Raw genomic sequence first — 20,527 nt, 5'->3', positions numbered from 1 at the left:
AAACTCATTTATTATTTGATTGCATATTGAATATCGCCTGACTGCCTCTGTGCAAGTATGCAAAAGGAGAGAGACAGAAATACTTACTTTTTACTCTACGCAGTGATTATAGTAATAGTAGTAAGTACACTAATAATGTTTTCATGCATTCAGATTGATACACACCTGTTGGATATGTGTGATATTTATCATGATATCAAACCAGCTGTTAAATCCTTGTCACAAAAGCTACATGTCATTAGAAAACTCTGGCATCATGACATTGAGCAGTTTATAAAAGTATTTTTGGTCACATCTTATTAATATTAATCTGAATAATTGCAGTATCAAAAAACAGACCTGAGCTACAACAGAGAGGATGATTAATGTAGCTTTGTTTTTGGCAACAACAATAATATCCAGTCAGCCTCCCCCCTCCTTATTTCATGTTTTGGTTTGGTCCAGGTGCACGTGCTCCCAGCTGATGCTGAGCCTAGAACTGGACCTCAGCAGGAGAAAGAGACAGTAGGATGAGTCCAGTATAAGTAAGCTCTGCTTTTCAAAAAAGAAAAGCAAAACAGCTGGAAATTAAACTCATAGTGAAGTCCATATGAATGAAACTGCTTGTCTTTCCTAGTGTTAGTTAGCTTACCTCATTTCTAACAAAAGCCTCAGGACAGACATATTATTTATTTATGAGATCATCGTTGAACTTTTAGTCTTTTTTTGCAAAACTGATTTAAGTGTGTTTTGGTAAAATTATCCACAACTCAAAGACATCACTTAACTACTTATTGACACGTGTTGAGCTCTGGCCTTTTCCAGAGAACTTCACTGTTTGTTTGACTGAGTATTTATTGATTTATTATATTATAAAATCACATCATCAGCAAAATGCTTAACAGAATAGGTTACTATACCAGGAAGAGGAAATAGAAGTGTGCGATCATTCTCAGTAAACAAATCCAAAACAAACCTTGTGCCCACTTTTTATTGCAGTGAACACATATAAATGAAGTGATTGTGGCCGGCCTGTTCAGAGTCAATAAAAAAGAAAGACCGTCTATGTAACTGTAAGAGTTATACACTTAATCACTCTATACATGTCTAAATAAACAAGTGAACAATGAAGAAGAAACACTGCAACTAAGGCATGCAAGGCACGAGCAACTACAAAAAAGAAAATGTGATGCACAGACAAAAAAAGAAAAAGCAAAGGCCCCCCTTTTTACATAAAAATAAAGTAAAAGAAGCACATTTTAAAAATAGAGGAGAAAAAAAAGTACAATTAATCTTTAATTTTTGTTTTTACTTTGCCACTTTATTTACAGCTTGTACAAATGTTTCAATGCCCTTGTGTCTGTTACAATTTTTAAATAAACCAAACAAAACAAAAAGATTGCAGTAAATAGACTTTTAAACTAAAGCAGATCATAACCACTGCTGTGCCAGCTAGGCTGTCCTGCAGATATTTGACACTCATGTGGGGGGTTTGTGTCGCTTTCTACCCTAAAATGTGAAGTTCAGCCTTAAAACTTTCTTCATCTTCCAGCTTTCATCTTAACTCCCACCTTATTGGTTTAAGTTTTTTTAAATAACATTTCTTACAATGAAAATTGACAGTTGGAGGTGCATTTCTATCTTTTTATAGCCTTTCAGTGGTTTTATTTAAATTATTTTTAAAATGACATGTCTGACCGTGGTTTGTATAGACAGAGGTCTTTAGTGACTCTATGTTGGCCTCCTACTCATTTTGATGAGGCTTTACTGTTATAACAAAAGGAGAGTGGAGAGCTCACATTTTAAGATCTGATCTAAAGGTTCCACTTTGCCAAGAAGGACCTTTATGATACAATAAAACTACAACAAAGTGCAGGTACTAGGGCAGTAGTATTTAGTTACCTGAAAACATTCCTACAATCAAATTTTAGATTGTAGTAACACACATTCATCTGCCTATAAGATTTAACTGCTCATTAACCGAGGGAACCAGAATACAGTTCAGGATCCTTCCAGCCCACTTTAACCGCTGGTCATATTTAACATAAGCTTGAAAAACAGTCAAACTTCTTCTTTGGATGTTACCTTTACAGGCTGTGGCTGTAGACACTCACTGCTGTACCTCTCTCCTCACCTCCTCAGTGATATTATTCTGTGTGTGTTTTTTAGGATGAAGCCAAACTATAGATCTTAACTACATTAGAGTTTTTTCTGGTAACGATAAAGGTAGATGTGAATAATCTCCATTTGTCTCCTTTTGTAATACTTAGTGTTTATTAAATACTACTCATGAAATGTGATTACTGATGTTGCAGACATGTGTCTCGTAACCCCAGAGATACACAATGGAGGCACTGATCATGAGTTTTTATTTATAGCTTTTCAGTTCTTTTACTTTAGAGCAGTTTTAACTATTTATTTGTTCACCTAAAACAGTCTTTGCTTTCATAATTTTGACATTGAAACGATGAGTAAATATTCCCTTTGAGTGCAGCTGCCAGTGGTGTCACGGTTCTGGGTCAGTTTGACCCAGTATTTTGAGTTGTTATGTTTTTGGTGTGTTTTTGCATTTTGGATTCTTTTCTTATTATGATGATAATGATGATTATGACTCTATGTTTCGGTTATTCTTGTTTAGGGATTAGTTCGTAAGTTTTTGTGTTCTCATGTTTATTGCAGGTTTAGTTCAGTGTCTAGTCTGTCTCTCTGTGTCGTGTCTGCGTGTTTGTTTAGTGGTGTCTTGTTTCCTGTTTTACTCTGAAGGTTCATGTTCCCATCTTATGTCAGTGTTTCTAGCTTTGTTCCCCCTGTCTCATTAGGTCTTATTCCTCCCAGCTGTGTTCCCCTGTTGTCTCTAATTCCTTGATGACTTCCTCAGTGTATTTAAGCCCAGTGTGTCTTTGTGTCAGTGTCAGATTGTCTGTTATCCTCACCTTGTATTTTCGTAGTTTCCCTTATTGTGACACTGTGTTTCATAGCCTGCTTAGTTACTCTGTGTTTATAGTTTTTTCCATAGTTCCTTCACAGAGTGTCTTAGCCTTTTTAGTTTACACAGTGTTCTCTGTCTTCTTAGTTTTCCCAGTTTCCGTGTTTCCCTAGTGTTTTTGTTATGCCTTCAGCCACAATAAAGGCTTGCCTTATTTTGGAAACCTAGTTCTGTCTCCACTGTGTCTGCTCTTGGGTCTACCTCATTCTTCACACCGGCGCACCCCGCTGTGACAGTACGATCTGACTATGTCAGACCCAGCGGACAGTCCGGACGAGATTGGGGAGGAGCTGCAACGGATCAGTCGGCTCATGACGCGCATCTGTGGGTGCACGGACCCCAGAGTGGTGTCCACTGGGTTGGAGGCCATTGACGCCATCCTTCAGAAGGCGCCACAGCTCCGGCAGTTTCCCCAGCTTTTTGAGGTGTTCGACTCTCTGGCCCCCCTGAAGGAGGAGCTTCGCGCCCGCGCGCTGGCCCAGAGGGTGTTAAACGCCGCCTCCGCACCTACGACTCAGACTCGTAAACGGTTGTCGTTGTCGTCGCCGCTGCCTCGCGAGCCGGAGGCAGTCAGAGTAGGGACTCTGAGGCTCACCGCTGCACCGCCATCGACTCACAGTTCGTCTCCGCCACTGTCAAGCTGCACAGCCCAGCGCACCAAGATGGTGGAGGCCACAGATTTCGACGACGATGAGTGACAGCAGGTATTGCTAGCTTTACGGGAGGACGAGCTTCGTTGGAAGCCCTGGCTCATTTCGGAGGAGGAACTCACAACTGTTGCACCGCCTCGGACCAGCCGCTCGCCCTCTCCACCCCGCTCGGACTTTACTTCACCTGCCTCTTTTCTGGCAAGGATGTGGGCGGACAACGAGGAGATCGCTGCCACATCACCCTCTGCTTCGGTGGCTTCAGCATCCATCCTTCCAGAAAGAACCGGCGTCAGCGCCGCCGTCACACCGCGCTACCCCCGGGGGTGAGTGACTGTGTGTCTGCGTCTCATAATCCTTTTATAGAGAGGAGCGAGATGTGCATTGATTCGCCGGGGCCGGAAACTATGACTGAATCGTGTTCTGAGACTGACAGTACAGTGTTTAGTTGATTAGAAAGACCTACTACGGAAATCATGGAGTCCGGCCTCTGTGAGCGGCAGCAAGCAGCTTGCACCCACGTAGAGGAGCTCCGGGGAAAGCCGTGGCTCACCCCCGATTGTCAGCACATCTTTCGGGGAACACGCCTGGCTCTCGGGGGCCCTCGGAGCTGCCAGGGTCTGCCACCCCTCACTTCCCCAACAGCCAATGCTTCAGCCTCAGTGGTTTCTTCAAAGAAGAGGCGACATCCACGTCGCCGCAGCAGCTGGAGGTTGGTGGAACTCTCGTTTCCTCTCGGACTCCGTTAATAATAGAGGTTAGTGACAATCTTTCGCCTCAAAGTCTTCCTAAGTTGCTGGAATGTGACTGTCATGAAGGGTTCGCAGACGCTCCAGAGATAAAGACAATTTCTACATGTGCTGGAGGAGCGATATCGACCCAGTGCTCCTCAACACCACCCATTCTCTTAATAAACGATGAAAGTATTGATCACGAGCTCATGTTTGGTGTGAAGGGTGGTGATATAACCTCTGGTCATGAGCGGTGTGACTTAAATAATGACACCCTGTCTGTACCCGGTGATCAACTTGACTGTTCCTCAGCTCATTCATCTTGTGACTCTACTACTTGCTATGAATTGTGTAAGACCAAATTATTAGGTAAACCAGAGGAGAACAATTCAAAGCAACCTCTGAGTGATGCTCTCACTCCTGTACTCAACAAGCACAATTCACCTGAGTTTTGTGTTCCAGGTCAAGAGAACAGTAATGGGAATGTGGTTTATGTTCTGAACTCTAAAAGTGAATTGTGCCCCCCAGAAGAAGATGGGGGACACATGTCTGAACCATGTAGCTCCAGCACCCCTCAGGGCGCAGTGAATGCTGAGGCTGAGATCTGGGCCTCCGATACTGTCTCTAATGATCATGTTTTACCTTCAGTTTGTGTAAATTTGGAATCATGTTCTTTTGTTTCTAAATCATTTCAGGATGGGGTGTTGGTTGGGAGTGCTACTGATATAGTAAGCTCACAGTCTGCACCACCACTGGCAGCCACAGCTCTATTAGACTCTGTGTTAGCTGCACCTCCATTCATAGATGACTCAGAGTCTCTGTCTAAGTCAGCTTCTGGTGGGGGGCTAGCTGGGGAATGCAGGCCTGAGACTGCCAAATACCAGGCCGAGCCGCATGATTCCTGTCAGTCAGAGCGTAATGAGGCTTCAATCCCCTCTGACAGCGTCACTTTTGATTTGTTTGTGCCTAATGTGGTCTCTGCTAAAGCTAATGGCTCTGTCAAACCAATCACAGAAGAGTTTATTCAGACTCTTGGCGTTAACCTAGTGCCAGCCATCCCATCAGAAGTAAGTGTAACTGCAGTATGTGTAAGCACAGACTCTGATCAGGTTACAAGTCCACCACATGACTGCAAAATGAACGTGAATGAGTCTTCTTTAACCAGTTGTGCCGACTTAATGGATGTCCAGGAACCTAGCCATGAACTGATTAATCATGTTTCTATGAACGGTTCAGTTATACATGCAGCTCATGTGGTCAAACTAGCCCCTTTGGTGACTGAAACCCTGTCACAGGTGGAGACTGTCACAGGAAGACAACGTGACGTTTCTTCAGAGGAAATGAACTGTACTGAGAGCCTTGGGGGTCCAACTTTCGAACAGGGTTTTTCCATAACAGTTAACTTGCTTGCTAAGAATGGCGAAACTTCCGCTAGAGCTGATGCAGAGACTGTTACTGATTCTGGGCAATATTATGGGGTAGATGCTGCCTGTGTGTCCAAGATTAATCTATGTAATTCTGGTGAGGGTGAGGCAGCCAATCTGAGTTTGTGTTTTTCTGCTTCTGAGTTAAAAGAACCAAAGACTGAGACTAAAGACTCTGTCTTTATGTTTGTGAAGGAAAATGAAAATATGAATTTGGACAAGACCTCTGAAAGGAACACACACATAGTACTTGGCTGTGACACCACTTTTTCTCAGACTGCCATGGACATTTCTGTTCTGGGTTCTGAACCACACGGTGAACAAATGAATAATGTTTTCAGGGGCGATCTGGTGGGAAATGAATTGTGTGATGTTACATTAAATTTCCCAGAGAGTCAGCAGCATCTTTCTTCTGCCAGAGTAACGGCTCAGCCCCCTGTTCAGCTCTGTTTTGCCAGGGGTCTCCATAACTGCTCATCCTGCATCTGTAGCTGGATGCCTGGGTGTGCCACCTCGGCACCTTGCAGCACCCCCGCTGCTTCATGCCTTGTCAGCTGGAGGGCCCGAGGAGCCCATCCAGCCACCACCTGCTGTACCACCTGCGACTCCGTTGCCTGCAGCACCTACGCCGTCGCCTGGTCCAGCTTCTGCTCCGCCTACGCCGTCGCCTGGTCCAGCTCCGGCTGCCACTTCCGCTCCGCCTGGTCCAGCTCCGGCTGGTCCAGCTCCGGCTGCCACGCCACCTCGGGATCGCCGGCCACTTTCCAGGCCGGCCGCCGGACGTCATTGGTGTCGTGGACGGCCTCCTGATCTGTTGCTGCAGTCTTCCTCACGGCCGGCCTCCGGACCTGTTTTACTTTGGACTCCTGTGCTGCCGCCCGCACGGTCGGCCCCCTGAACTTTTTGAGGCTCGTATTGGCTTTGGTTTGATTTTGTCAGTTTTCCTGGACTCTCACTCCTTGTTTTTGGTTGGTCTACCTCATTCTTCACACCGGCGCACCCTGCCGTGACAAGTGGTTGTTTCCACATTTATGAAAATCAAGGTTAGTTGAATTGAATACTAACTGCGTGCTGATGAAACATGCACCCGCATGTCTGTGACACCAGTTACACGCTTGCATGTTTTCTCATAGGACCTGTAACCCCAGAGTTAAACAGTGGTGGCACTGATGATGAATTTTCATGTTTAATTGTTTTTTCCTTTTTATTTGGAGCAGTTTTAAACATCTATTAATGTGCCAAAAACGATTTGCTTCTGTACAATGCAGCGAAAAGATACATTTCAGTTTCTATGGGCAGGTTATTTGTGTTGCACAAACAGAAGCTAAATTGAGAGAACACTGGTAATCATTCCACTTCTTTTCTTTATTCACGTTGGTGTGACCACAGTGCTGATCTTTTCCATCGTTGTTTGGTTGTCCAGCACTCCAGTAGACAAAACTCACTGCACAACCATCAGACCACATCCATCTGCCTTCTTTATGGATGTCACTCAGTCCAATCCAGGTCCATCGCTCAGCATGGTCAAAGTTCTTAATTAATGATTTAACAAACTCTTCTTCCTCCCTGCTGTGGATAGACACCAGGTTGGCTCGCTGTGACACACAGTAGAGCTCTGCATCAGCCCAGCTCATGTGTGTGGCCACATATTTGTAGCAGCGGCCATTGAAGCTGTACCAGAACGGGGGACAGCTTCCACGCAGTAGTTGAACTCTGTGGTCATCTGAAGAAGACACAGCAGTCAGAGCTCGATGAAAAACAAATAACTGTTTTTGTCAGTGTGACTGACATTTTTTTTCTTTGATCTAACCTCTGAAGAATATCAGAAAAGCACGTCTGCACAGCTGACATGGTGAAAGTTTAAAAAAATGCAGAGAAATAAGCTGCTCTTATTACGTTTATTAGCAGGTCTTTATCATAACTCTACAGTATAGTAGAACTTATCTGACACGGGGGGGGAAAAAAATCTATGTTACAATGAAACACCAAGAATTTTGTATCACTGACTGCTGAAACAGACAACAGAAAATCTTGGAGTATTTGACTAAATTGTGATTAAGATAATAAAAAACCCCCCCACAAAAATAAAGTTAAATAAAGGAGGGGAAGGAAGAGTCAGAATATAGGATGGTTACCATGTTGTAGCTTCACTTCACTGCCGTCAGAAGCAGACTCAGAAGGAGCACCCAGAGCCAGACTGAACAAGAAGAGGAGCAAGATCATGTTGGAGCTTTAAGTCTCAACCTTTGATGAAGAGCTGCTGAAGCTTCTTTGTACAGGATTTCTGCAGAGAGTTAAAGCTGCTTTCTTTTATAGCTGCCTGAGAGGGAGTTTTCACTGATCACTGTGATATCATTGACCAAATGGAACAAAACTCTCCACAGTAAACATCACTAACACCAGGCAGTAAACACCATCAGATTCTAAAGAAATTAATAATTGCTGAACAGCCACGTCCTCCTGGCAGACTCAGAAGAACGGGACTGTATTTGCTGTAATTCTGCATTCATGATATGATCAAAGGCCTTTTCAGCATAATGATTAAACAAACATGAAAGGTCAGAGTTGTAACAAGAAGACAGCAGCTCACAAGCTCTAGTTATGGCCTTCTCTAATAAACAAATGTAGAACAAATACTCAACGTTAAAGAGGACTCAGCACCCAGAGTCACCCAAACAACCTATTGCTGTGCAACACTTTCATTTTATCAATTTAAAGTGATCCAGAAAAACAAACAAACAAACAAACAAATGCATGATGAAAATATCTGTTTAATATAGTATTACAGAGTCCTTAAATTTCAGTACTCCAGCCTTGCCCTTCTGTACTTCTAATATGTTTAATTAATAAACACATTAATTAGGATATATTAATATTAACATTGCTAAATTTATTGTGGAGGGACGCTACATGCCAACATAACATCAAGTTAACTGTCTAATGTTGAATTAGCGTCTTGGTTTCTAAACACAGGCATTGCGTTTTACACAAACAGAGGGATAACCACGAGAGCATGGTTCGTCATTCCACTTCTTAACAGGACCAAAGTTGTTTTGCACACAGTGTTCGTTTTTTCCCAGGTTGTTTGGCTCGCCTGCATTCCAGTTAAAAAAGCGTACCACAGAGCCATCAGACCACATCCATCTGCCCTCTCTGTGAACATCACTGAGTCCAATCCAAGAGGCTCTCTGAGCAGGATCAAAGTTCCTGATCAAGGATCTGACAAAGTTCTCTTCCTCCATGTTGTGGATGGACACCAGGTTGGCTCCCTGTGACAAACAGTGGAACTCTGCATCAGACCAGCTCATCGGTGTAGCTACATACGTATAGCAGCGGCCGTTGAAGCTCCACCAGAACGTTGGACAGTTTCCATGCTGCAGCTTCACTGCTCGGTCATCTGAAAAAGACAGAAACAAGAAGAGGAAAAAGATCATGATTTGTTTTTTAGTGACAGAAGAAACCTGATCTGTACTGCTAATATCCTAAAGGTGAGACCTGGTGTCAGGCTGCTTTTCTCTATGTACTTCAGGGAATACAAAGAAACATTACATATTAGCTTCTCTGCATCAGCTCCCTGCTAAATCCAGATTAAAATTTAAAATCCTTCTCCTCACATACAAGGTATTAAATACTCAGGCTACGTCTTATTTTAAGAGCAATGGAGTACTTTGCTCTCAGACTGCTGGTTTACTTGTGGTTTTGAGGTTAATTAAAAGTAGAATGGGAGGCAGAGCCTTCCGCTTTAAGCCTCCTCTAATGTGTAATCAGCCATTTTGGATTAAGGACACAGATAATCAATAATCTACTTTTAATATTAAGCTTTTCTTTTTGATGAGGCCTAAAGTTCCACCAGTCACAGCAAATGGCTGCTCCTGTCTGAGCCTGGTTCTGCTGGAGGTTTGAAACGTGGAACCAAATTAATGCATCTATCCCCAATTATACTAACACATATTTCTCCTGAGCAAAACAAAACAAGAAACATGATAAAGGTGCATTTAAAATCTATTATTTGCTAAATAATATTAAAAAGGCAAAAAAAAAATGCACAAAAAAATGTTACCAAGTTGTAGCTTCACTTCATTTTCATCAGAAGGAGACTCAGAAGGAGCACCCAGAGCCAGACCGAGCAGGAAGAGGAGCAAGATCATGTTGGAGCTTTAAGTCTCAAAGTGTGATGAGGAGCTGCTGAAGCTTCTTTGTACAGGATGTTCAGATTTCTGCAGAGAGTTGGAGCTGCTTTCTTTTATAGCTGCCTGAGAGGGTGTTTTCACCCCACTCTAAACAATAACACTAAAAATGAGCCAGAAAAATACATCAAATTCCAATGAACTGAGCTGATGTGTAATTTATGTTTATGGTACCACAAAGCTATATCAGCATAATGATTAATCAAACAGGGTGAATCAGATCTCTAACAGGAAGGACCAAATAGAAACTCCTGAACTGCTCCAGTAAACAAAGACAGATTGAACTCTCCCTCTCAGAAGGATCCTCTCTATGTAGTCAACCCAGACAGAGATATGTGACTCTGCTATAGCAGCCAGTAAAGTTGAAGTAAATACAAATTTTAAAATAAATTAAATAACAAAATTTGAACCTTTGGTTTATAGATGGATTTTTGAATACCATCCATCCATCCATTCGCTTCTGCTCATCCTTTTCAGGGTTGTGGGGGGCGCTGGAGCCTATCCCAGCTGTCATAGGGCGAGAGGCGGGGTACACCCTGGACAGGTCGCCAGTCTGTCACAGGGCTAACACAGAGAGAGAGAGAGACAACCATTTGCACTCACATTCCCTCCTGCATTCACACTTATGGGCAATTTAGATTAGTCACTTAACCTATCCCCACAAACTGCATGATTTTTGAATACATTTAGTCTTCATCAAGCTTTTTGTGATCTCACAATGCTTTATATAGACATCAATGGATATCAATAAACTCATTTATTATTTGATTGCATATTGAATATCGCCTGACTGCCTCTGTGCAAGTATGCAAAAGGAGAGAGACAGAAATACTTACTTTTTACTCTACGCAGTAATTATAGTAATAGTAGTAAGTACACTAATAATGTTTTCATGCATTCAGATTGATACACACCTGTTGGATATGTGTGATATTTATCATGATATCAAACCAGGGGCCCGTTCTTCGTACGTCGCTTACTACATCCAAGATGGACAGGTCGCCAGTCTGTCACAGGGCTAACACACAGAGAGAGAGACAACCACTTTCCCTCCTGCATTCACACTTATGGGCAATTTAGATTAGTCACTTAACCTATCCCCACAAACTGCATGATTTTTGAATACATTTAGTCTTCATCAAGCTTTTTGTGATCTCACAATGCTTTATATAGACATCAATGGATATCAACAGTGTTGGGTAAGTTACTTTAAAATAGTAACTTAGTTACATTACTAGTTACTTCTCTCAAAAGTAACTCAGTTACTTCAAGTTACTCGTTACTTTCAAAGTAACTAGTTACTAGGGAAAGTAACTATGATTTTACTCAGAATTCTCTTGTTAATATGTTTCTTCCATAACTTTGCCAGTCTTCTAGCTTGCTTACTTGCCACAAGTGCACTGTGCCACCTACACAGCAAATTCAAAAGTGTTAAATTTTTTGGTGTTAATAGTCTCCTTGCAAAAGTAGAGTTAATTTTACTCTAAGCAGAGTCACATTCTTTTAATGTAACTCTGAGGTGTAAAATGATAGTAGTTAAAATCGAGTGTTAAAAATGAGTGTTTCTCTGTCAAATCTGGAGGTGTTACAATGGAAACATTAACTCTTGACCTCTTAACTCTGAACTCCTAGAGGGGCTATGACACCAACAGAGTAAATTCGCAGACTCCGCCCCCAGCACGGCTCCAATCAAAGCTGAAGTGAAGCCGTTTCAGAACATTTTGCTCTACATATTTGAGTTGTTTGCCATGCTTGGTAAGTCATTTTTTCAAAGATTGTTTCAATTGTTATTAGCCTTTACTTCTGTGGCTCTTTGGAGTTGAGACAAAGCTGTGTGAAAGGCATTAGCCATGTTGCTCGCTGATAGCATAATATTCTGTTTTAGCTAGCTGAAAGGTATTGTTTGCGGGCAAATACCACAGCCTTGAAAAAAGCTTGCATGTGAATTTTCAGTCAAACGTTTGGTCAAATACACCTAAAACAATGTGTAGAATGTGAAATGTTGGTATAATGGTGCTACTTGAAGCCTGAAAACGATCGCCCATAAAAAAAAACAAAAAACGAGCAAACAGCAGTAGCAGACGTCCTGACTGGATTCTACGTTAGCATAGATCCCTCCAGAGTTTTGTGCACACGGTTTAGGTAAAAATGAAAAAGGTTGAGGTTTTACATTTAGTTCAGTATTACCTGTTGTCTGTGTCCTTGTCTTTTGGGAAAATACTTTACACAAGTAATGGCTCAAAGAGGATTCCTTTTTTTTTTTTTACTGTGCTGCAATTGTTTACTGGATTATTTGTGCCGTTAATTAGTGTCAACTAATTTTTATTCAATCTCCACACAGGATATGCTTGTGAAGATGGAATATGGGGGAGAGCAGAAGTGCGTTGAAGTTCCACAAAGGGATGAATGAAGGACATGCATATTGTATTGAAGAAATAAGTGATGAGAATGCTGTTATTTGCATTTACCATGTCAGACCTTTTGATAAACAAAATTCTAATAAAAGTGAGAACATGTATACTGTTACATCTTTCAGAAAATGTTTTGAAATTGTGGTGCACAGTTCAGAATAAATGTTTTTCAAAAACCATTGCGTCTTTTTAGTAAATGTTTATTTCCAAAAGAAATTTCTAGAAGTTCAGAACAGTAAAATTCCCATTTTTTAGAATGAATTAGAAGATAACTCTTACGTAGTTAAACTAAAATACTCTTTGAGAGTTAATATATAAACTCTTAACACCAAGTGTTAAATTATCAACTCCAGACAGATTTGGTGTTTAACACTAAATCAGAGTTAACGTACCAACTCTCCAAAAAGAGTTAAATTAACACTCTCTGGTGTGGACCCATATAGACACTTTAATAGTGTTGAAATCAAATCCGACAGTGTTAATTTGGACATGCTGGATTTGCTGTGTACCAATAGAAAGGAAAAGATAATGTGCATATTTCCACGAGAGAAATCCCACGCCTGGACCGTCATTGACTGCTGCCATGATTCTAGCCTACGTCACAGCGTCATGTGCACCTTTTACATCCAACACAAAAACTGCAGTCGTGGTGCTTTCGATTGTACTCAGAACTCGGAAATTCTGCCTTCTGAATAGGAAGATGTAGGTAACACCAGACTGCAGATGAGCTGCATACAGGGCTGGACTGGGACAAAAAAATCGTCCTGGGCATTTTGACTAGAGACCAGCCCACCATTATAGGAAAAATCATAAAGCCTTTGAATGAAAACAAACGCTGTTGTGTCAGTGATGTACACGGTTTTGATGGTATATATGCATCAATCTATCAATCGTTTGTTGTAAGATTCAGATAATTATTTTTTAAAAGCGAGACATTTTAAATGAGAATAAGAAAGAAAAGTATTTCTTTGTGCCCCCCTTTCCCTGTTAATGCCCTACATGCCCCCCTGGCAACACTTTGCTAGATCCGCACCTGCACAGTTACCAGCTGTCAGCTAAGTAAAAAAAAGGATCCTGGTGTTATTTGTCTCTCAGAAACAGTTCATAACTTCCCTTCAACTCATTCATGTCACCTAAAAGGTAAACCTGTTTCTCCATCACCTGTTCAGCTCTGATGATTCAGTAAGGACATCTCCTGGTTTCATCTTCATGTTTCCCTCTCACCAGATAACCAAACCATATCATGACCAGCAGCTTTTTTGCAGCTGTGGCTCCAGCAAACATCAGCTGATACTAGAAATTAATATTAAATAAATTCTAACAACAGCTGATCAAGCTTAAAAGTGCTGCTGTTGTTTAGCGCAATATCCGCTGGTTTCCTCTTTCGGCGCAAAGTGAGCGATAAACAAACAAGAGAGCCGATCAGCTGATCATTGATCAGTTTCATGATTGAAGTAGAAACGGGAGAGGGAGGGGGGAGAATGAGAGAAGAAGAGGCAGCTGTGCAGCAAAGACACAGAATAACTCCAGCTTTGTGCCTTTTTCATTGTAGCTGAATTACGGGACAAACTGTTCCTTTTCACCTCAATAAGAAATATTTTCTCTGAATACCAGACGGACGGTTGGCAACTCTAATAACTTATGAACAAAATAAAGTTCAACATCATGAACTTCATAGCACCACCCAGCTGTATAGAAACTCCGTCATGCTAGCTAGCACGCAGTACGGAAAAAGTCAGAATAACGAAAATAAACTCCACCTAAACTTGGTTTATATCTGACCCAGAGAGACTGCAGGTCATAACTTCTTACCTGAAGTTCAGTTCACACTTGGACCGGCGGCCGCCTCGGGTCTCTTTTCCTTCTGCGTCCCTTTTCCTTCATCCACCTGCTGGCTTCCACCACTTGCTAATGTTACTGAATCTGTGGAAACTCCGCGATAGCCACCACACGAAGTAACGAGTAACGACCCTATCTAAATCCCAGTAACGAGTAACGCGTTCCTGGTTTTGGCATAATAACTAGTTACCGTGCTCGTTACCACAATAATAACGTAGTTACTGTAACGCGTTACTTAATAACGCGTTAGTCCCAACACTGCATATCAATAAACTCATTTATTATTTGATTGCATATTGAATATCGCCTGACTGCCTCTGTGCAAGTATGCAAAAGGAGAGAGACAGAAATACTTACTTTTTACTCTACGCAGTGATTATAGTAATAGTAGTAAGTACACTAATAATGTTTTCATGCATTCAGATTGATACACACCTGTTGGATATGTGTGATATTTATCATGATATCAAACCAGCTGTTAAATCCTTGTCACAAAAGCTACATGTCATTAGAAAACTCTGGAAAATTGTGACATTAAGCAGCTTATAAATGTATTTATAAATGTTCTCCTTGACTTTCCTTTTATTAGTGAGCTTACTTCATTTCTAACACAAGGTCCAGGACAGACATATTATTTATTTATGAGATCATCATTGAGCTCTAAGTCTTGTTTTTACAGGATTCAAGTGTGTTTTGGTAAAATTATCCACAACTCAAAGACATCACTTAACTACTTATTGACACGTGTTGAGCTCTGGCCTTTTCCAGAGAACTTCACTGTTTGTTTGACTGAGTATTTATTGTTTTATTATATTATAAAATCACATCATCAACAAAATGCTTAACAGAATAGGTTACTATACCAGGAAGAGGAAATAGAAGTGTACAATCATTCTCAGTAAAAAAAACAACAACTGTCAAAACAAACCTTGTGCACACTTTTTATTGCAGTGAACACATATACATGAAGTGATCGTGGGCGGCCTGTTCAGAGGCAGGTAGATAAACAATTAGAACCTTTGGTTTAGTAGATTTTTGTTTTTTATAGTATTGTAATTTGCAACTTTGAAACATATTTTTTAATTTTAACTATTGTCTCTCTTTTAATGTTTACAGTGTATGAAAAGAGCACCCCAGACAGATTGCTATTCTTAATTTATTTCTTTACTCTTGTTTCTTTGCAAACTTTATAAATGGCACAGAGTGAACATCATGACAAAAAGACTCAATATATACAATATAGAGACAGTGGAATACTGACAGGGAAACACAAAAGTTCTTTTCATTACATCTTGGACCCATGCCTGGTCGCTTGGATCTCCAACTACCTCACCGACAGACCACAGTACGTCAGGCTGAAGGACATCACGTCTGACACAGTGTTCAGCAGCACAGGAGCACCACAGGGAACTGTGCTGTCCCCTCTTCTCTTCACCCTGTACACCTCTGACTTCTGCTACAACTCTGAATTATGCCACATTCAGAAGTTTGCAGACGACACAGCCATCATGGGGTGTATCTGGGATGATCAGGAAGAGGAGTACAGAAGTCTGGTGAGGAACTTTGTCGCATGGAGTCACACAAACCACCTGCAACTCAACACCTCAAAGACTAAGGAACTGGTTGTGGACTTCGGGAGGTCTAGAGCAGGTCCACTGCCGGTTCAGATAGAGGGGGAGGAGGTGGAGGTGGTCAACAAGTACAAGTACCTCGGGCTGTGGGTGGACAATAAACTGGACTGGTCATGCAACACAGATCACCTGTATAAAAAAGCACAAAGCCGACTGTACTTCCTCAGGAGGCTGAGGTCTTTTAACATCTGCAGGAAGCTCCTGAGGATGTTTTACCAGTCGGTGGTTGCTGGAGTACTTTTCTATGCTGTGGTGTGCTGGGGGAGCAGCACAGCAAAGAGGGACTCATCCAGGCTGGAGAAACTGATCAGGAGGGCTAGCTCTGTGGTCGGCATGAAGCTGGACACTCTGGTGACAGTGGCAGAGAAAAGGACATTAAAGAAACTGATGGACATTATGGACAATGCCAGGCATCCTCTGCACACGGCCATTAACAACCAGAAGAGTCTGTTCAGTGACAGGTTGCTTCTCCCCAAGACAAGAACTAACAGACTTAAAAACTCCTTTGTCCCACACGCCATCAGACTGTTTAACTCCTCTCTGGAGGGGAGAGGGAGGGGAAACAGGAGGACAAAGGAGGGAACAACTAAGCTGTAGTGCCTCTTCACCTCACTGTGCAATACCTTTTGTGCAATACTTTTGTAAATAGTCAACAGTGCAATAGACTCAATACTTGAAATGTGCAATTCACTTGTATTTTTATTTTTTATTCCTATTTATTCTATTTATCCCCTTCGTATATTTTATTTATATTGTCTCTGTATTATATATATGTGTGTGTGTGTGTGTGTGTGTGTGTGTATATATATATATAATATTCTGTAACTCTGTAACTTCTGTCGGTGCTGTGCTTTTTTGGAAATCGAATTTCCCAGAGGAACCCACCCGAGGGATTAATAAAGTTCTATCTTATCTTATCTTATCTTATCTTATCTTATCTTATCTTATCTTATCTTATTAATATTAATCTGAATAATTGCAGAGTCCAAAAATTGACCTGGGCCATAACAGAAAGGGAACAGAGGGTTAAAAACCGTGCACATCTCAATGACATCACAAAGCATTTTTACTTTACTATGTATTAAACTGGGCTTTGGCACTTTCAGGAGAACTTCACTGTTTGTTTGTCTGAGTATTTATGGTTTTATTATATTACAAAGTCACATTATCAGCAAAAAGAAAAACAGAATAGGTTACTGTACCCGGAAGAAACAGAGGTTTACAAGCCTCTCCAGTAAAAAATACAAAACAAACTCTGTGCACAGCTTTTATAATTGTGAACACATAAATGAGGTGATTGTGGCCAGCCTAGACCTTTAGAGTCAATAAAAGGAAAGACCGTCTATTTAACTTCTTTTTTACTTTGCCACTTTGAAATATTTACTGTGCATACAAATATTTAAGCTCCCTTTTGTCTATTACATTTTTAAATTCACCAAAATGAAATCCCTGCAGTAAATAAACGTTTAAACTAAAAGCAGATCATAACCACTGCTGTGCCAGCTAGGCTGTCCTTTGGCACTCATGTGGGGGGTTTGCCTCACTTTCTATTCTAAAATGTGAAGTGCAGTCTTAAAGGTTTTTTCATCTCAACTTCCACCATATCCCTTTACAGAAGTTTCTTGAACATACACAAAGAGATGGAAAGATGAGAGGCTTTCAGCTAGGGAGTACGGAAAGAGGGCATGACCCTCAGTAGCTTCAAGTCTTAAAGGATCATTTAGAAGGAAACTGGGCCATAGTTAGAAACAGGTAGAAACCAACACAGTTAAACATCAAACATCTAAAAACTATGTGACCTTATGAGAATAATGTTCTTTTGGTTTTTCCTGCGACGTTTCCATTTCCGACGTTGCCATCACATAACATGTAAACCTAGCATTCAGACAGGATTTTCTGAATGGACACACTGATTACAGTTTATGGATAGTGTTACTTTCTGTTAGTAACTTCACTGTAGCTTCACTGTTACACTTGTTTCCCTCTTATTCACACACATGTATTCTGTCTTGCTTCTGCTTTAATCCCTCTTCTCCTCAGAGCATACCCCCACCTCTCCAGGCCCTACTCCACCTGCTCCCTACTCTCACTACAGTTTACAATGTGATCTGCAAACATCACAGTCCGTAGAGCGTCCTGCCTGACCTCATCTACCAAATACGAAGGAGCAAAGAGACGATCTCTGATGTAATCACACGTCCACACTAATACCACGTACCTCGTGCTGTCTCTCTGTCCTTATAGATGTTCTGCACCACTCTCACATACTTGTCTGCCACTTCTGACTTCCTCATACAGTACCACAGTTTCTGTCTTGGCACTCTATCACATTCTGTCTCTAGATCCACCAAGACACAGTGAGCTGCACCGCAACTTCTGACCTCCTCTGTACTTCTCCATCAACACTCTCAAAGCAAACATTATCTGGTCTTTAAGTCTGATGTCATTAGCTTTTTCTGGGTCCAAACTCCGCTTCAGGTCCCAAAGTGAAACAAACACTGCAGGGTCACTGAGAGTTCCAAACTGTCTAAATTCATCTAATCTTTAATAAAATGATCAATGTGGCTGCTCTACAAGGTGTAACAAATAAGTTTAGCATCCAGGCATTCATGAAATCAGAATTTACGAAGTTTAACAGAGGGAGTTAGCTCACTAGTTTCCATCTAAAGGTGATATACCATGTTATGACAGAGGGATTTCTAAAAAATTAAAAAGTACAGCTCAGCCATCGCGTCCAACATAAATGAAGAAGTTGGACTAGCTGGTATATAACGATGTGCTATGTGATCACTAGCGAGTTGCGACACAGCTATGGTTAGCTATATATGTCATGATCCTGGGCCATGTGGGCCCAGTATTCTTAGTTTCTTGTATTTGTTGTATTTTGTTCCTTATTTAGGCCATGTTTCCTGAGTTGCCCTGTTGTGTTGTTCCCTAAGTGTTTTCCCTTCGTGACTCTTACCCCCTGTGTGCCCCTCTGTGTATTTATGAGCCCTCGTCTCTCTTTGTGTTTATTCCATGTTTCCCCTGCCCGTTATGTCTATGTTCTCCCTGTGCTCTCTCTCTCTCTCCTCCTGTCTGAACCCCCGTGTACTTCCTGTTTTACTTTGTGACTCTCGAGCCTGTATACGTCATGTTATGTTCACCCCGCCCTGTCTCGTTATGGTTATCTGTGTCAGCTGTGTCCCCGTGTGTTCCCACTTCCCTCGTTAACCCTCTGTGTATTTATGTGCTTGTCTCCCCCAGTCCAGTGTTGTGTCGTCAATGTCTCTTCCCCGAACCTGTGTGGCTTTCTGTTCCCTCGGTCTTCAGTTTATATTCCCGGTTTTGGTTCTGTTACTTTGCACTTCTGCAATAAAGCAGCATTTTTGAGTTCAGTTCCAGTCTCCGTGAGTTCTGCGTTTGGGTCCTCTTCTGCCTCCACACAGCCAGTTTATGACAGTATATAAATGCAGTGAACCTGGAGGATGAACGCTAACGTTTCTTCCACTCAGTGAAAGTTAACGCGAGGGTTCCCGATAGTTAGAGACAAATGCAACCGGCAAACTTCAGTCAGGAGAACAACGGAGATAATCCATCCACAATACAAGGTTAGTCATTAATGCTGCATAGTAAGGTTTTAAAAACTAAGCAAACATGCTACCAATGAATAGTGGAAATAAGAGCCGAGAGAGGCAGATAGTGATCAGTTCTTCAGATTAAATAGATCAAGATACAAAGATTAAAACGTGTTAAAAACACAACAGCCTTAATAAATGCAGAGTAGTTTGGACCTGGAAACAGGGTTCATACTGTCATGGACCTAACAACCTGATATCTGTAGTGCTTTTTCTTTGCATACTTCTGCTTTTCTTAAACTAGCTTCATAAACTATTTTTCATATCTTCATGGTATGGGTGATGAGCTTTATTCCCCTTTAGTTACTACAGGTCTGCACATCACCATTGTTGTTGAAAATCGGTACCAGTTTCTTCTTCATTTCCGAGGCATCCTCTCACTTTCCAAGACTGTGTTAAACATTCTGGTTAGTTAGTCCACTCCTCTCTGTATTATCATGGGTATGTTATCTGGACCAACTGCCTTTCCACTCTTCATCCTCTTCAAAGAGCAGACTAGAAACCCAACTTCAGGGTTAACGTTGGATTTTCTGTACTGAGAGGGTGTATCAGTGTTTACCAAGGTATATCGCCAAGCTAAACTATGTTTCAAATTTATTTTCCATTGATTCTTTCCTTGGTCTCATGTATAGGAATTTCTTTTACTTATGTATTAATCACATTATTTTATTGCATAATGCCTTGGTGCCACTGGATTTTAACATGTCTGACACTCATACTGTAAGACAAATGGTGGGGGTGTAGTAAGGAAGTTGGGGGAAGCAGACCACGCCACAGGAAGAGTCTTTTGTCTCTCTGAGGACTCTGGGAGGTAGCAAGGGAGTGTGAACCTTAAGGTGTGAAACAGCTGTGTACTGCCTTTTGTTCCTGAAGAAGGTATTTAACTGAGAGCCATGCTAGGCTCAGGGAGACTCTGCTGACCTGCCCCGCGGTCATGTAGGCTCTCCACAAGCTTGGTTTTCTGTTCTTTGTGTGTTTGGATTAAAGAATGTTAGCTACCGCTCGTCTGCAGGCTTTATTTAAATGGAAAACTTCCACAACACTCGGTACACTAAACACCACTAAGGCTGCAGCA

The 20,527-nt window shown here is 41.5% G+C and overlaps 2 protein-coding genes across 2 annotated transcripts; both read right to left on the bottom strand.

Moving 5' to 3' along the window:
- Positions 1 to 7,056: 7,056 nt before the first annotated feature.
- Positions 7,057 to 8,038, bottom strand: LOC113014856 (lactose-binding lectin l-2-like). The gene is made up of 2 exons (XM_026156639.1): positions 7,903 to 8,038; positions 7,057 to 7,490 (listed from the first exon to the last, which is right to left on the bottom strand). The coding sequence occupies exons 1-2, from the start codon at positions 7,988 to 7,990 to the stop codon at positions 7,057 to 7,059; spliced, it is 522 nt and encodes a 173-aa protein (XP_026012424.1). The 5' UTR covers positions 7,991 to 8,038.
- Positions 8,039 to 8,589: 551 nt separating this feature from the next.
- On the bottom strand, positions 8,590 to 10,409 carry LOC113014822 (lactose-binding lectin l-2-like). The gene is made up of 3 exons (XM_026156572.1): positions 10,365 to 10,409; positions 9,828 to 10,057; positions 8,590 to 9,164 (listed from the first exon to the last, which is right to left on the bottom strand). Exons 2-3 carry the CDS (start codon positions 9,913 to 9,915, stop codon positions 8,731 to 8,733), a joined length of 522 nt encoding a protein of 173 aa, XP_026012357.1. The 5' UTR covers positions 9,916 to 10,057; positions 10,365 to 10,409; the 3' UTR covers positions 8,590 to 8,730.
- Positions 10,410 to 20,527: the final 10,118 nt, after the last annotated feature.

This window comes from Astatotilapia calliptera, chromosome 22, assembly GCF_900246225.1.
Source record: "Astatotilapia calliptera chromosome 22, fAstCal1.2, whole genome shotgun sequence".
NCBI classification, from domain to species: domain Eukaryota; kingdom Metazoa; phylum Chordata; class Actinopteri; order Cichliformes; family Cichlidae; genus Astatotilapia; species Astatotilapia calliptera.
Note: the sequence above shows the minus strand (reverse complement) of the source record. Positions and strands in the feature narration are given on the sequence as shown.

What these genes read in the sequence shown, in the direction of transcription:
- LOC113014856 (XM_026156639.1), bottom strand. Translation starts at nt 7,990, where the DNA reads ATGATCTTGCTCCTCTTCTTGTTCAGTCTGGCTCTGGGTGCTCCTTCT. An exon ending in TGAAGTGAAGCTACAACATG is followed by an intron (nt 7,491 to 7,902) that starts GTAACCATCCTA and finishes TGTCTTCTTCAG; the next exon opens with ATGACCACAGAGTTCAACTA.
- LOC113014822 (XM_026156572.1), bottom strand. Translation starts at nt 9,915, where the DNA reads ATGATCTTGCTCCTCTTCCTGCTCGGTCTGGCTCTGGGTGCTCCTTCT. An exon ending in TGAAGTGAAGCTACAACTTG is followed by an intron (nt 9,165 to 9,827) that starts GTAACATTTTTT and finishes TGTCTTTTTCAG; the next exon opens with ATGACCGAGCAGTGAAGCTG.